Source organism: Episyrphus balteatus, chromosome 2 (genome assembly GCF_945859705.1).
Source record: "Episyrphus balteatus chromosome 2, idEpiBalt1.1, whole genome shotgun sequence".
Classification (NCBI taxonomy): Eukaryota; Metazoa; Arthropoda; class Insecta; order Diptera; family Syrphidae; genus Episyrphus; species Episyrphus balteatus.
Window position 1 is genome coordinate 69512907 of NC_079135.1, and position 16334 is coordinate 69529240.

Genomic DNA, 16334 nt, shown 5'->3' on the forward strand with positions numbered 1-16334 from the left:
TAAGAACGATGTTATTGCAATCCAACATGCCGAAACGAATGTGGGGTGAGGCAGCACTCACTGCAACATACCTAATTAACAGAACACCAACTAAGTCGGTAAATTGCAAGAAGACACCTGCAGAGTTGTGGTATGGTTCGAAACCAGATTTTGAAAAGTTCCGAGTATTTGGATGCAAGGCTTATGCATGGATTCCAAGTCAACAAAGAAAGAAACTGGATTCCAAGAGTCGAAAATCAATCATGATTGGATACGTACCAAATGGATACAAGCTTTGGGACATCCAAAATAAGAAAATATTCGCTGCCCGTGACGTAAAGTTTGATGAAAATGTTTTTCCATTCAATCAAGTTCAAAAAGATGACCAAAACGAAAACGTAATAACGATATTCGACACCCACGAGCAAGAAGGGGAAGAGGTATCTGAAGTACTCGTTGGTGTTGAAAATATCCAAGATACTGGTTGCGATACGAATGAAGATACTGATTGCGATGTGAATGAAGCTGAAAACTATGAAAATCAAATAGTTGAAGAAGAAAATGAAGAAACCGATGTTTGGGAAGATGCAGCTGCGCTCCCTTCACAAACTGATAGTGGTAATCTTCATAATGAGATAACTACAAGGCGCAGTGAACGGGAGCGCCGACTTCCAAGTGTACCTAATTCATATGATGAAATCCAAAGACGTTCTGATGCTCCAAAATGGTTCAAGGCTATTGAAGAAGAGCTTTGCTCTATGAAAGAAAATGATGTTTGGCAAGTGGTTACAAAACCGAAAAATGCAAAAACCTTGAAGCCCAAATGGATATTCCAAATTAAAGAAAATGAATATGGTGAACCCACAAGGTACAAAGCTCGTCTAGTAGTTAGAGGGTTTACGCAAAAAGCTGGGATAGATTATGAAGAGACTTATTCACCCGTTGCGAAACTAACCACTATTCGAACTGTGTTAGCTGTGGCCTTACGAAACAAGTTTCTCTTTCACCAACTTGATGTGAAAACTGCATTTTTGCATGGCACACTAAAAGAAGAATTGTACATGGCTGCTCCTGAAGGGGTTTCAGTCAAGGATGGAGATGTTTGCAGATTATATAAGTCCATTTATGGTCTTAAACAATCTCCTAGATGTTGGAACAAGAAGTTCAATGATTTTATAATTCAGTTGGGGTTCAAGAGATCTAGACATGACTATTGCTTATACACTAAGATGGGACAAGAAGAAGATGACCTGATTATACTTATATTATATGTAGACGATTTATTGATTACTGGAAAGAACTTATTGAAATTACAAGGACTTAAGACAAAACTAGAAGCAACTTTTAAAATGTCAGATTGTGGAAACCTTAAATTTTTCCTTGGAATTAAAATCGATGTTCAAGAAAATGTGATAAGACTTTCACAAGAATCAAGTATCGACAAGCTGCTTGAAAAATTTGGGATGGAAGAGTGTAATCCAACAAGAAGTCCAATGGAAAAAGGATTACAACTTCAATTGACAAAATCAGAGCAAGAATGTAACAAGCCTTACAGAGAATTACTTGGAAGCCTCATGTATATCATGTTATGTGTTCGGCCTGATATATGCTTCCCAGTTGGATACATGGGAAGGTATCAACAAAACCCTTCAGAAAATAACTGGCAAGCACTCAAAAGAATAGTGAGGTATCTAAAAGGCACTAAGAAGAAAAACCTTATTTTTGAAATAACTGATGATCACCCTTTAACTGGTTACGCTGATGCTGACTGGGGAAGTGACATAAATGATAGGAAATCGGTTACTGGATATATTTTTAAAGTTTTTGGATGCACGGTTTCCTGGTCAAGCAAAAAGCAAACAACAGTTGCAACTTCTTCCAGTGAAGCTGAGTATATGGCACTCAGTGCAGCTGTTTCCGAAGCTATTTGGATTCGGGGGTTATTGCAAGACTTAAACCAAATTCAAAATGAGCCTGCAATAATTTTTGAAGACAACAAAGGCTGTATTGGAATGGCAACAAATTTAGAAACGAAGAGATCGAAGCATATCGACATTAAACATCATTTCATTCGAGACCACATTCAAAATGGATTGATAGAAGTTAAACCTATTGGTACAAAAGATCAACTTGCTGATATGTTAACAAAGTCCCTGGATTCAACACGTTTTCAAGACCTATGCCAACGCCTTGGATTAAACGATTGAGAAGGGGTATTGAAAAACATAAGCAATCGTTTTTTAATATTTATTATTGAGAAAATTATTTGTCAGAAATTTTCTCATTCGTATTTTCAACGTTCAAGAAGCAAGACCTGGTTTTCTTATAATTGTTTATCACCTTTGTTATATAAATAAACCAACAAACTCTAATAAATTTGGTGAATATACTTTGAAGTTTTGAATTTGGGTCTCAACCAACAATCGTCTCTAACCAGTTCTATTCTTAATCAGCTAAGAATCTCCTAGATGAGACCAACGGTGGTGGCGTCTACAGTTCCATAAGGTTGAAAAACTTAGTGAACACCTTATATGGACGGTTTCGAGATATTCAGAGGCAAGGCACATAAGGAGTGACTTGACCAGCCTCCCGTTCTTGGAGTTATTAAAGTATCTGATGGCCTTCGTGGTTGGGGAATCCTGCTATTCTGCCCATAATTTCGTAAAGGCCCTATCTACAAAATTTTCGATTTTGATTATTTTGCATATTTGGAGTTAGGGCATTGTCTCTGATTTATCCTCATTTATTTGTATAGCCTAGGTCTTCAAATACGTCAGAAAATTGAAAATGAACTTTTGATTTTTTTCATTTTTATATGAAATTTGCGATATTACATTTACTATTTCCCTCTATAACTCAGAACTAAGAAAAGTGTAGTTAGGGCCTTTACGAGATTATGGGCAGTATTGGGGTAACTACCTGGCCAGGATTAGGAGAAAGTTTCGGAACATCGACATGTTTTCGATACGGTCGGATTTACTTAATGATGCAAACGAAATAAGGACAGTAAATTTAGGATCTGCGCTTCACGATCCGGATCAAGGCTGAATTCGCCAACATAAGATTGATTTGAGCCAATGTCCATTGAGGAGAAAGAAGATGCTACCACAAATTTTCGATAAAACCTCAGTGCAAATCCATAAAAACGATATTAACATTTTCTGGGGGAACTTAAATTTCAAGCTAGGAAGAGAAATAAATTCTATTAATTTAATGAATTGGCTGGGATGCTCTCCCGGTTTAAACCCTATTGAAATTTTTGGGAAGTCCTTGTAGGAGAATATTTATGTAGAAAGAAAGACGTATGAGATATCATAGCTCAAACAGGCTCTCCCTGAAAAATGGCTTAAAATTGAACCACAACGGGTTACAACAGGTGGCCATATCACAGAGGAATATGTAGAGCCGGCATCATGGGCTTCAAGCCCAAGGGTCGGCTTAGCAGTTTTACTAAAATCGCCAGCTTAACTGAAGCCACCTGTGCGATAATATGAGCAATTTTCAACTATGTCTCCCTTTTCTGTGCCACGTAGTTCTCTGTTAAATGTTCTTCTCTTGTTCTTTCTCTTCTTTGTCTTTCTGTGTTGTATTAATGCCTTCTGTTTTATCAGCCGATAAACTAAGTTTCCAAAGCTGTAGTGTTTCTAGTCCGTCTTCGTATTAGATTAAAATGTTATGTAATGAACCAGAACTTTTGGCAAACTTGGTAAAATCTATGAAAAAAAGAGTTTTTGACTTGATTCTTGCCAATGGTTCCCAAATCAATTATTAATTTTCGTTTTTCATTTATTTGTTACCAGTTTAAGTAATTGGTTATACTTTTCAAACACTTGATTTTTTTTATTATTGAGAAATAAAAACGCACTTTATAAAAATATTGGACGATTGGACCTCAACACCAATTTATTAGTATACATGATATACAAAAAACTATGTTAATTGCTTTGATTTATTTATTGTTACACTTATGTTTATACTTTTATAATTACACGGTGTAACACTCAAAATATACGCGGGAGTTAAAAATAGGCGAAAAATTTTCTCAAAAACTAGAAGCCATAGAAACATATAGTTTTCACGGTTCGATAAGGAATCAATTGAGGCAGTTTTCTGTGTGAGTAATTATTTTACGAAAATTCACAGTCTGGACAAAACATAGTATAAAATGAGTTTTAAAAATTTTTTTTCGCCTATTTTTAACTTTGAAATCGATTATTTCAAAAACTATTGGTTATATTATATTGATTTAAAAATTAGAATCAAATGTACAATTTTGCCTTTCGGAAATGGTATCGTTTATTACTGTAAGTGTTGCCGTTGTTTTTTAATCATTTTTTTTTATTTTGATAATTTTTTTTTAGAAAAATGCCCCTCCCACCTAAACGGGGAGAGATAGACCCCCTCCCAAAGAAAAAAATGTTTCTATTGGGCTTCCCTACAAAAACCCGTTATCAAATCCTGGCGCCCAAGTTATCCTACTACGTGCCGAAACAATATTTTTGTTCTATAACTAAAAGTTCGAATTTCTGTATCTGGGTTGAAATCGAAAATTTTTTTTTTCTAAGCCAATTTTGAAGTGATTTTCATAAAAAATACCTCGATTAATTGAGAATAGATATAGTTTTAGAATATAATTTTTAAATAGCATGTTGTTTTGAAAACATATACCTACTTTAAATTGATGCCGAAGTTGGGCAAATGACAAAAAAAATTGAATTTTTGAACTTTGACAGCTTATAAATTCTAAGTGGTTTAACCGAGTTACATGTTTTATACATTGTTAAAAAGGTATATTTATTTTCTATCAGAAACTGTAAAAATCGAAAATGGGTAAAAAATTGTCGAAGCTAGAATTTTTTCAATGGGTAAAGGTCCAAAAAACCGTTTTTTGCCCGTAACTCCAGATTTTGGGGGTGTTAGGGGATTTTCAAATACCTTTTCGTATTCAGTGCGACTAGCTCTACAAAACCTGATAGGTCTCCGCCCGCGTATATTTTAAAACCTCATTTTTGTAACACCGTGTTATGTTTACTTTCATATTATTATGATTTATTTACTTTTTTATATGAAAAGATTAACAAATCAAATATATATGTATAGTTTATTTTTTTTATGTTATTTAGGTTTTCCTTGTCCTTGAACATTAGACAAAATTGGACCAGTAAGTAAAAGAGGATTTATTGCAGCAAGAAGGGATTGAAGACCGACATCACTGATAAGGCCACCACCAGGCCTCAATAATAGAAAAAGAGGATTTTGAATTGGTTGTCCTTCGGTCGGATTTTGTCCGTATGGTTTTTCGGGCCCTAGTTCAATCGAACCCACCGCAAAAGAGATCAAAGCTAAAAGTATGATGCACTGAAAGTATAATTTATTTTGTATTTGAAATTAATTTATTAAACTACAAAAATATTTGTATGGTTTAATACATGTGCTAAATAAATAGTTCAAACAAGGAATCAAGGATTAAAAAAGTGTACAGACAGGATAAGACTCAAGCCAAACTACATGTCGTATCCTGCTCTATTAATAAGCGAAAATAATATTTTGTAGATACAAGTACAAACCTTCATCGTGCGTGTATATAGAAGAGTTTTCTCAGGTGCACTAAAGATATATGCAAAAAGTGTATGCCTTTTATACATATTTAAAGGGTCATATAAAAATGATGAACAATTAAAATCGATTCATCGACAAGTTTTCATTGTCTAGTTGTGAATATTTTTAGGTCAAGTGCAAGTATCGATTGTTTTAAAATTGTTTTACTATTCAAAGAAAGTTAACTTTAAACCAAGGATGAGAAAATTAATTATTACTTCTTCTCTACTAAGAAATAATAACACTATATTGTTGTTAAGAATGTTTGTAATTGTTTATAAATTAAACAAAAGAGGTAAACAAGTGAGCTTAAAACAAATAAGAAAATATTTAAGAAAATACTAAACTCGACCGTAAATACTTACACTAATACGTAGTTATACAGGTGTTTTTGATTGTTTTCGGAAAATGTAAAATATGTAGGTTGTACTCGGTGGTATAAAATTTAAAATTAATGAACTTTTCAATCTTAAAAAAAGTACGTATCTATGAATGTGGGTCATTCCATGAGAAACTAAATGGTGTTACATCCGTAGAAAGAAGATTTATTCTGGTATTTGAAAATGGATTGTAACTAAAAAAACAAGCGCCATATCTGAAAAATCTGGCCCACCTATAATAAATCAAAAAAAAAAAAAATGATTTGATCTCCAGACCCAGAAAAGACATTATTAGCACAATCGTTGCGGTGTGCACAGGACATTGGCCGATTGCGGTGTGCACAGGACATTGCCAATGTCCTGCCCTCGCTAGGATAGAGCACTCTCTCTCTGGAGTGAATTCTTTAATGTCATAGATAACATCTCAGAATCAAAGACTTGATCTCGTTCCTCAATGCATCAAAGTGGATTTATAACTGCCTAAACACTTGTTTTTCCCCTTGTTAAAACCAATTTAAATTTCATTTCAAATAAATCCATTTATCACTCACAGGTTTCATGAGTTTTTGTATCAAAACGGCGCATTCTGCACTAATTGGGTCATCAAACTCGGTTTGCTTTGACCGCCATCTCTACCTACATACCTAAAAAAAACCTTTGATAAGGGCAACTTTTAGTGGAGTAACAACAAACGGTTGGATAGAAAATTTAATTCCCTTTATTTAGTCGGTTTTCGTTTTTAAATGAAAGAGTATTTCATTCTCTGTGGAACAATATACCGATGCATAGCCAAAAGGATAAGTTTCCATGTTTTTAAAAGATTTTAGTGAATATGAATTTAAAAAGCCCACATTAAGAATGTCCACTGTGACGTATAAGTACTTTTTTTATTTTATATTAAAATTTTATTTTTATTTACTTTAAACAAGAAAACTCACCCAAAAGCCTGTTTTCACTAGAGTCCAAATGAGATAATTTCGCAAATTACGTCGTTTCGAATATCAACTCGTATTGGAAATTAATTTAAATTGAACTGACATCCAACATCCAAGGTTGTTGTTGCAATATGTATAAGGAATATATTTGAAATAGTTTGTGGCATTTATAAGAAAAAATCAGATGTAGATGTAGTGATTTGCTTCCTATTCATTATACGAATTTTTCTACGTTAAAAATATTTAAATACAAGAATCACGTGATTTTTAAACTAATTTTGAGGATCTTCCTCTCATCAACTTATGAGTATATCCCTGAACCGACATGGATATTAGGGTTTTCCGCTTAAGGGGTTATTATACTTTAGGCTCTGAAAAAGTGCATTTTTAAAGATTTTTTAAAATTGAAATAAAGATGCTAATAGAACAAAAAAAAACTTCTTATGTTATCAGCAGAATTTAAGTTTGATTATAAATTCGAACGGAAAAACATAAGGATACAAATGTGCATTTATACAATGTAACTGCCTATTTGTACCTATTTGTCATTTGGAATTCAACGTTTTTCAGAAAGAAGAATTTTTCAGAAAGAAGAATTTTTCAGATAGTTTTTTAAAAAGTGCTCGTTAAAAAATGTACACTGTGGTGTATACGTACTTTTATATTTTATCATTTGAATATTACTTGAAACATGAAAATTTACCGAGGAATATACATCCACTGCAAACCAAAGAGATATAACTTTCCTTCCAGTTTCTATTAGCAAACAAAACTAAAACTCTCTATTTCCCATATGACTTACATTTGAAACATTTTATAACTTTTTAATAGTTCATCAATAAAATTAAACGCTCTACAAAAAAGCTCTTTTTTAATAAACCGCCCCGTTTCGAAGTTATTCAACTTTAAAATGTAAAATGTAATTTTTTCTTTATTTTTTTTTCAGTTTTTTGACGAAATTATTAGGTTTTTCAAACAATTTGGCAAACTTTTCCAATTTTTTGTATTCTATGTTGTTTTTCAGTTTCAAAAATCCTTTTATTTAACTACATACTACTATTGAATTAGAGTTTTTCAATAAATTCGAGTTATTCATTTTTCCAACTAAAAATTATTTTAATTAATTTTTGGCGTCGGCTTTTTTCAAAATTTTATAAATGCATTTTTGTAGAGCGTTCAATTTTATTCAAGAAAATGAAATGAACAATGTTTCCCATGTAAATCATATGGGAAATAGAAATTTGCGATGCGGCAGTACTTAATATATTTATAAAGGGCTGTAGGTAACTCTTATAGTATTTTTTTCGTCATTTCCATATTTTTTATGAACAAAAAAAAATATATTTTTTTTTTTTGAATCAGTCTAATGTATAGTATAATTTCTCGGTTCGTTCTCAAATACGGCTGTTGTACTGCGGTTATGAAAAGCATGCTTTATATGAGGATATAATAACATGAAGATGTTGTGTATCGCTGCTGCCTTAGGAATCGATTTGGTACGCAAGAGGAACTTTGCACTGCAGTTGTGGAAAGCACAACATTGCCGCGAATAGTGAATAACAGTCAAAAAATTATGAAGAACCTCTTTCGAAATAAGAGGTAGACTGATGAAACTGTGACCTGGTAGGTTTTGTAGACATGTTAAACACATTTTGACTAAAATTCACATTTTTTTTTATATATGGTCATAATTTTGAAAAAAAGATATAAAAAATGTTAATGCAGAAAGTGTTTTGTTTTTCTGCTTAGAAGAATTAGCATACATTATAGTTTCATAAAAAGTTATTTTCTCAACTCTCCGAATTTTTTTGGTGATCATAGGCAGTGCAGGTTACTTACATGCAACATGAGAAAAACACATTAGTTTTGCTATTTATTATTTTGGAAAATAACTTTTTGCTATTCATATTTCTTAGTTGTGATGTTTTTGACCCGATAATACCGAAAAAACATTTTTTAATATTGATTTTTATAGCTTGGGTTCGAAAGGGTTAAGGCCAAAAAAAAATTAATTTTTTACCTTCACTTATTCTAAAAATTCTAAAGTTTTCAATTTTAAATCGATCTGTTTTGCTGTTTTCAAATGAAAACATGATTTTTTTTTTGCCCTTAATCCAGATTTTGGGTGTGTAACGACATCTTTTAACCACTTTTTGCAAACTGTGCTAGTAAGGTTCCAAAAGGTGATAGGTGTCCACATAATTATTTTTTTAAGTGTATTAACACAGTGTTATTTTAAAGAAATCCTCCTTGTACACACAAATGAATCAATAATTTACCCATCATAAATTTGTAGGATGCACTATTACTTTCAAACTAACAACGATTTAAAATTATTCTTTTTCTTCTTCATTATGAATAACTAAATAAATCAATTTAATGTTACAAATTTTCTTTATTATTTAAAAATTTATCAATTTTGTTTACAAAAGTTACAATACCTTCATTATTATTTTGTTTTTGTATGTTTATTTTTTTTTTCATTGATTTTCATTCTAAAGAAATACTTTTTATATTGCAATATATTTTTTTTAAAACAAATAAACATTGTAAATAAATAAAAAAAAATATTGTATAGTTTTTGTGTACAACAATTAATATAATGTAGTTACCGATAGCAGGCACCTTCACCTAACATTAAGTGTAATCTATACATCCAACACATATAGTAATAATATTCTAAGAGTATTTCTTATATATTTTTGTATGTTTTGTTTTATTTCTATCAATTACACACAGCTACATTCCAGTTTCATATTTAAGCAATCAAAATTCAAAAACCATCGACTTGAAAACCAATGTTTTTCTTTAATATTTAAAATTTGTGAATTTACTTTGTGTCTACTAGTTGGTGGGTGTGAACAATGATTTTTTAACAAAAAAAAGCTCATTTATCTATAAAAGTTTATTAAGTTTCTTGTGTTGTTTATTAATTTATTATTAATTAACAATGATTACAATAAACGCAAAACAAAAATTCATTAACAGGATTTAATTAACAAAAAAAAAAAAAAAAAACAATAATTTAGGTCGGATTTGAATTGAATTACATTTTAAAAATTACTTGGTATACAACATACATTTTTAATTAAATTTAAAACAAATAAAAAAAATTGTAAAATAAATTAAAATTAATTATTGATTTGTGAACAAAAATTATTTAGAATTAGTACGTTTAATGCTTTTATTTTTCATGGGATTTTATATTTAAATTAATTAATTCTTGGGGTTTGTGTGTTAGTTTGTATTCATTTGTGTGCAATAGGAATCATGGTTTCTCCAGCGGTAAGTGCTGGCAATGGGGCATCTACTGTAAGTACACCATCCTTGCTGAGGGAAGAGCGAATCGATTCAGGGTTAACACCCTTTGGCAAGAGGAACTCGCGGTTATATTCCCTGTAGACGCTCTTTGTGTCGGATTTTTCTTCGTGTTTAGCATGCACCTGGAAGAAAAAAAAACAGAAAACATTATAAAAAATGGGAACACAAATATAAGCAGCACATTCACATCAGGAAGTTAGGCAAACGTATTATGTGCTAATTCACCGGCGTGGGATGGTTTAAGTGTTTTTTTTTTTTTTTGCTTTGTTTTAGAAACGATTATACTTCAGATAGCAAATCTTTTGTAGGTAAGTGGATCAAGTCAAACGGAGTGTTTGTGGTTTTTTTGTTGTTGTTTTTTTTTTTTTTTGTTGTGGGTAAGGAAAAGATTATTTATGCACTTGTGTATTTGGAAAAGAATAAATGTTTAAGGGGAACACTTTTAATGATTCTCTTTGCGGGTAAGTAAGATTGTCTGAAGTTTAAAAATGTTAAAAAAATGTAGATAAGATACAAGTCATGAGATAAATTTTAGTTTAATGTTGTTTAGTAGGTGTAGGAGTAATGAAAACTATCTCCAGACAAAAAAGTTTTCACTGTGACTTTTTATGCGTACCACTTAGACATATAATTTCTCACATACACTCAGCGAAATAATTATAAGGACAATTTATTTTTAACCGTTTTGAAATATATAAAGGATATTATTTTGTATTTCTTTTATAAATAATGAGACAAATATATGGAGGATTGTTTCATAGAATTTGTTTTTATTAGAATAACAGTTATTTTTCGCGGGTCTGGAGCGAAATAATTATAAGACCACAGATGATTTTTTCACAATAAAAGTAAGGTTTAGCGATATAATACCAAAAATAAGTGAATTAATTGGAAAATCAATTTTAAGTCATTATATCGATTTAATAAATAAAAGTTTTTAGTCATTTCAAAATGTGACCCTTAAAATCTATGACATAGACTGAATTTGGAAAAATTACCATGAAAAATGGCTGTCCAACCGGGAAAAAGCTAGAGGATTAGAAAGGCCCAATGCACTGTGGTTTCGCCCATATGACAAAAATAAAAAAAATATAGTTTTTTTTATTTTGTCCCAAGTGTCTTTTTCTAATAGATAAAAGTTCAATATTTACTGCTAAATATATTTTGTCTTACAAGTCACGTGATATCTGTTTTGTTTTAGCTTTCAAAGTGAAGTTATTATTTTTTATTTTTTTCAAATGAAATTACAAAAGGAAGGTGTGTCTGTGTAGATTGTTTTATTAATTTTTTGTCATATTTGGACGTTTAATTTTGCAAGTTCTCCAGAAAAAGAATGCTTAAATTTTGACTTTTCGAAATTTCGGATTTTTTATTTTACTTTTTTAAATACAATAATTAATTTTTCAAATTTAATTTTGAAAAAAAAAAATTGAATTTACTTTTAAAAAAATTAAATTAAAACAAAACCAGAACGACTTTTTAATGAGCAATAATTATACCATGTGAGTGGGCGGAAATTTGGTGTGGTGATTTCTTTTGAGAGATTATTACGCCATCTCCATACAACCCAAACAACTATGCAATGGTGTGATTGATAATATTATTAACAAAGTTGACAAGTATGGTTACCTTAAACGAAAGAAATGCAGAGCAAAGCTGACTAGTTTTGATAAATACATAAATCTGTGGCCGCAGCGAGCCCGAACGGCTTTGATGATACTCTTGGAGGATTTGAAAATTCCTCGCAAGAGGCAGTACCCATGAAAAAAATGTTTTCAGGTGTTGGAGGCTTTAATACGTATATATTTTATTAATTTCGGTTCAGTTCAAAATTCTGAAATCGAAAAGAACTTTTTTCTTCATAAATGGAGGAGGTATACCGATAATGATATTTCTTAAACCTGAGCTGTCTAATTATACGAGTTAATATAACAGAAATCATACTCTGCTAAACTAGGTATGTGATATTATAATTTTATTAGGAAGGAATAATTAGAAGAAAATAAGCTGATGAATAAAATAATAATGATATTTCTTAAACCTGAGCTGTCTAATTATACAAGTTAATATAACAGAAATTATACTCTGCTAAACTAGGTATGTGATATTATAATTTTATTAGGATTTTGTAAACAAAGTGGTAAAGGTTGGGTTCAAATCCCGACCTCTGACGTGATAATTTATACATTTTACCTACAACATGGTCAAGTTGCTAATTGAGAAAATTTTGTTTTTGTAAAACAATCAAATTTATAGGTTAACTTCAAGAGGTGCCAGTTAAATTTGATTAATGGTCACAATGCACAATAAAAGAGATAATTATGTGTTAGGCACCAGTAAATGGGAATATTGAACTATTTTGCCATCTTTATTATAGGCGATTGAGAAGAGCTAGAGTGAGCAGGAGTACATCTCTAGAAACCGTACACGATGCCGCGCAGGAATACTTGACACTGTATATCCCCAAAGGCATCACCCACGGACATAATAGAAAGGAAAACCTAAGTAAGAAAGTATTAGAGACGATCGACAGTTTTTGACTGCAATGTACTTGTTTTTCAACGGTCTTTTTCGGGTCAATACTTTAAACACTTTTTTAGTTCATTAAGAGTATATCAATGAAAATGCAGTAAAATCATTTAGGTCTCTGATCTCTTCAAATTTCAGACTCTATAATTTATGAATATGTATATTATTTTTTTAAGAATTCCACATACAAAAATATTCAATGTCTTGGCTAAAGTTAAATAAAATAATGAAGGTACCTATAAGTTGTCCAAAAATAACAAATGCCAACTCATTCAAAATCCAACAAAAACACAACCCCACGTTAATAAATTAGCCTCATTCCTTTGATATTGTGTTTTGCTATTATTCTCGAAAAATCCATATAATTTAACAACACAAAATATTTGGAACATTACCAAAATCATCAACAAAACAAAGCAAAATTTTCTTTTACAACCATAATAACTTATTTGTAGAAAAAAAAAATAAATTTTAAGACAAAAAACAACACATTTGACTCACCAATAATTTTTGATCAACAGTCTTGACAACAATTTCTTCGGGGGCGTATTGGCTGACATCAAATCTTAGCTTCAGTACTTTGCTGTCTCCATCCTCCTACAGGTAAGTCAATACGCAGAACACATGAAATACGTAATTGTATATATATTTTTTTTTTTGTTGGTGGGTTGTGTTGGCAAATGTCCAAGAAAATATTTAAATAAATCATAGGACCCAAATAAAAATGAAAAAATTGAAATTAAATAAATTATTCAATTAAGAAAAAACAAAAAAATTGAGTAAAATCAATTGATATTACCTGAATCAAAGGTGAACTGATATCGGAAATGTAGTTTTGTTTTGGTCTGGCGGCTTGAGGCACTGCTGCATTAGTTGTTGTCGAGCTGAAATAGTAAAAGTTAAACCAAAATTAGCATAAGAAAATGTAGGTACCATTTATAGAAATGCAAAAAACATCAAAATGTTTGGTTGCACTTGAGGAATGTGTGTATTTTTTTAGGTTGAGTGGGCTTAAATTTATGAGTATACTGTGTGTGTGGGTGGAAGGTTAGTTAAAAAAAAATATTAAATTAAAAAAAAAATTAACTAAAAAAAGATGACAATGTATGTTGGTACATGGCCCAAAATAATAAATTAGTCACAAGGAAAGAATTTTGTGGAATTTTTTTTTACAATAAAAATAGAAACAAACCTAGTACCTATGTAAGTTTTAAATATAAATATTTTAAGTGGGTGCTTGAGATGATGAGTGTTTTATTGTATGAAATCATTCTGGTATGACTATTTTACCATAATAGGAAGAAAATTGTCTATACATCATTTTATGACCCGATGATATACTAATTATGGTTGTGTGACTAAAAGTTCAACTCGGCAAGATTTGCCTTTTTTTTTTGCAATACACTTTTATTCAATGATTTATAAATGCAAGAAAAATGACCCTTGTTTTTCTTAGAATGAATTGAAACGTCATTTTTAGATGATGTACATAATAGCCAGATTAACACATGACTAATATGAATATTTGCAGGAGTAATTCTTCATTATTTTGTGAGTGATTTCACCCATTTAGAAATTTCAAGTATAATAATATTTCATGGATGAGATCTTAGTTAAAAAAAATACTGAAGCCTCATCCATCATGACTAAAATGAATGATGTATATGTGCCAAATTAATAGAAAATTTATATTAATTTTAAATATTCGGGTCTGTCTATTTTGAGGACCTGTGTCACATTCGAGCCTGATCGGGTAGTTGTTTTTTGCCCGCAGCGGAAATTGTATCCATGTCAAAAGCTTGTCTTAGTTCCGTGTAACTATATAAAGAACCATGAATAAGCTAAAATTCCAGTTGCGAAGCTCCTAGCTTTATCTAGGCTTGGTTACGAAGGTTAGAATTTTCTGTCTTTGACACAATTCCGCTAGCGAAACCAAAACTACACCTCTCATAAAGAATAATCACACGTTGACGACTTTTGGCTATTATTGTACACAGACAAAGATTGGTTTCTGGAATGTAAGGAAGCTTCTCGACACTGGGAATGAAGACCCACCGCAACGCCAGGTTTCTTCAATTGGGGAGAGGGAGTAAATGTGTGATAAGATGGGTATCTTAGAGGTAAGGGTGCAACGGTTGTGATCTGACAAGTATAAGAAACTTGGAAGCGTCAATAACCCAATTCCATAAGAGACACTAGGAGAACGTATCATTAAGGCCGCATTCAAAACTATAATACGTCACGTCACCATCATTACGACCCAATAGAGCTCACTAATGACAAAGATAATAAGGCTTTTTACAGTGGGCTAGGTGCCTTCTACAACAACACACCACGAGGAGACATCATCATGGTAATTGGTATGAGAGACTTGGTCGCTCATGTTGGCCATGAGAACGAAGGTCTTTTAAATGGAATTGGCAATTGCAATAACAGCGGCTAAAATGTTGTGATTTTTTGCAAGGCAAAATGTTTTGTAGTGGATGGCACTATGTTTAAACACAAGAGGTGACCCAACACTAACTATATATCCTGCGAATTACTGCAACCTTTCATAGAGACAGCCTAGATCACCGAACGCTTCTCCGAAGTAAAAGGAAATGGTTGTCAAAAAAGGCAGAAACGAAGAAGTGCGGCAACAAAACAACAAAAAAAACCTAGAAGCCACTCGTGATGCTGAATAAGGATTCTATTCAGCGTCCTGCGGATAACAGCTGAACTGTGCTTGGCAGGATTCTCAGCTTATTTAGCTTGCTGTACACAGGAGGGGTATCCCTGATGAGATCATTGCAACATGATGATGATACCGCGCCTTGTTTGACGATTTTCATATTCAATGTGAAGTAAAACAGGGCCGCACAGTATATTATAAGTTTAAGCGAGAAAACAGAGGAACACGATTGACTCTGATATCTTATTTCAGAAATCAAGACACACACAAAGTGCTCAATCTTTCATAAGGTCTTTGATCTAGATCAAATAACATCAAGGGTTAAGAGAGAGGCAGAATTCGTGGGACAATTATAGGAAAAACAAAGATGATGATCATCAGAACCCATTCATCTTCTCAAATAAATATCACCTAACAGCCGCTAGAGAAAATTAAGAGATTGCGATACCTCGGGACCCTTGTCTCTATCAAAGTCGGAAACGAACAAGACATCATCAGCTGAATCAGAAATGCAAAGTCTGCGTTCGAAATGTTATCTTATATTTGGAAGAATAACTGTCTCATCTTAAGACTTCAAAAATATTTTCGGACGCACTATTCACATGCGTCAAACAACACACCTCAGTGGTCCTTATGTTCACCAAATATTCAATATAAATGTACGAATTTGCATACGTTCGTTTGGAATTAGATAAAATCTCTTAAGGATCATTTATTTTAACTAAATAATGTTGGAAAGCCACTGTCTACTTATAAAAATTATTTGTTTATTCAAATACACATCAATTTTTCATTTATAATGTATATAGAAATTTTTAAACTTTTCTCAATGTTTACTCTTAAATCATATAGCACCATCGATCAGTATCTGTTTGGTACAGATAAAATGAGGATTAGCTAAAAATCATTTCTATTTTTACT

At 31.7% G+C, this 16334-nt stretch overlaps 1 protein-coding gene across 2 annotated transcripts in view; it reads right to left on the bottom strand.

Moving 5' to 3' along the window:
• Window positions 1-9267: 9267 nt before the first annotated feature.
• Window positions 9268-16334, bottom strand: part of LOC129911503 (heat shock protein beta-1) — a 29221-nt gene continuing 22154 nt past the window's right edge. For both annotated transcript variants that reach the window (XM_055989319.1, XM_055989321.1), the window contains 3 exons: window positions 13542-13626; window positions 13244-13339; window positions 9268-10335 (listed from right to left, as the gene is read on the bottom strand). In XM_055989319.1, the coding sequence (XP_055845294.1) occupies window positions 10141-10335; window positions 13244-13339; window positions 13542-13626 (376 nt within the window). In that variant the 3' untranslated portion in view covers window positions 9268-10140. The remainder of the gene's footprint in view (window positions 10336-13243; window positions 13340-13541; window positions 13627-16334) is intronic.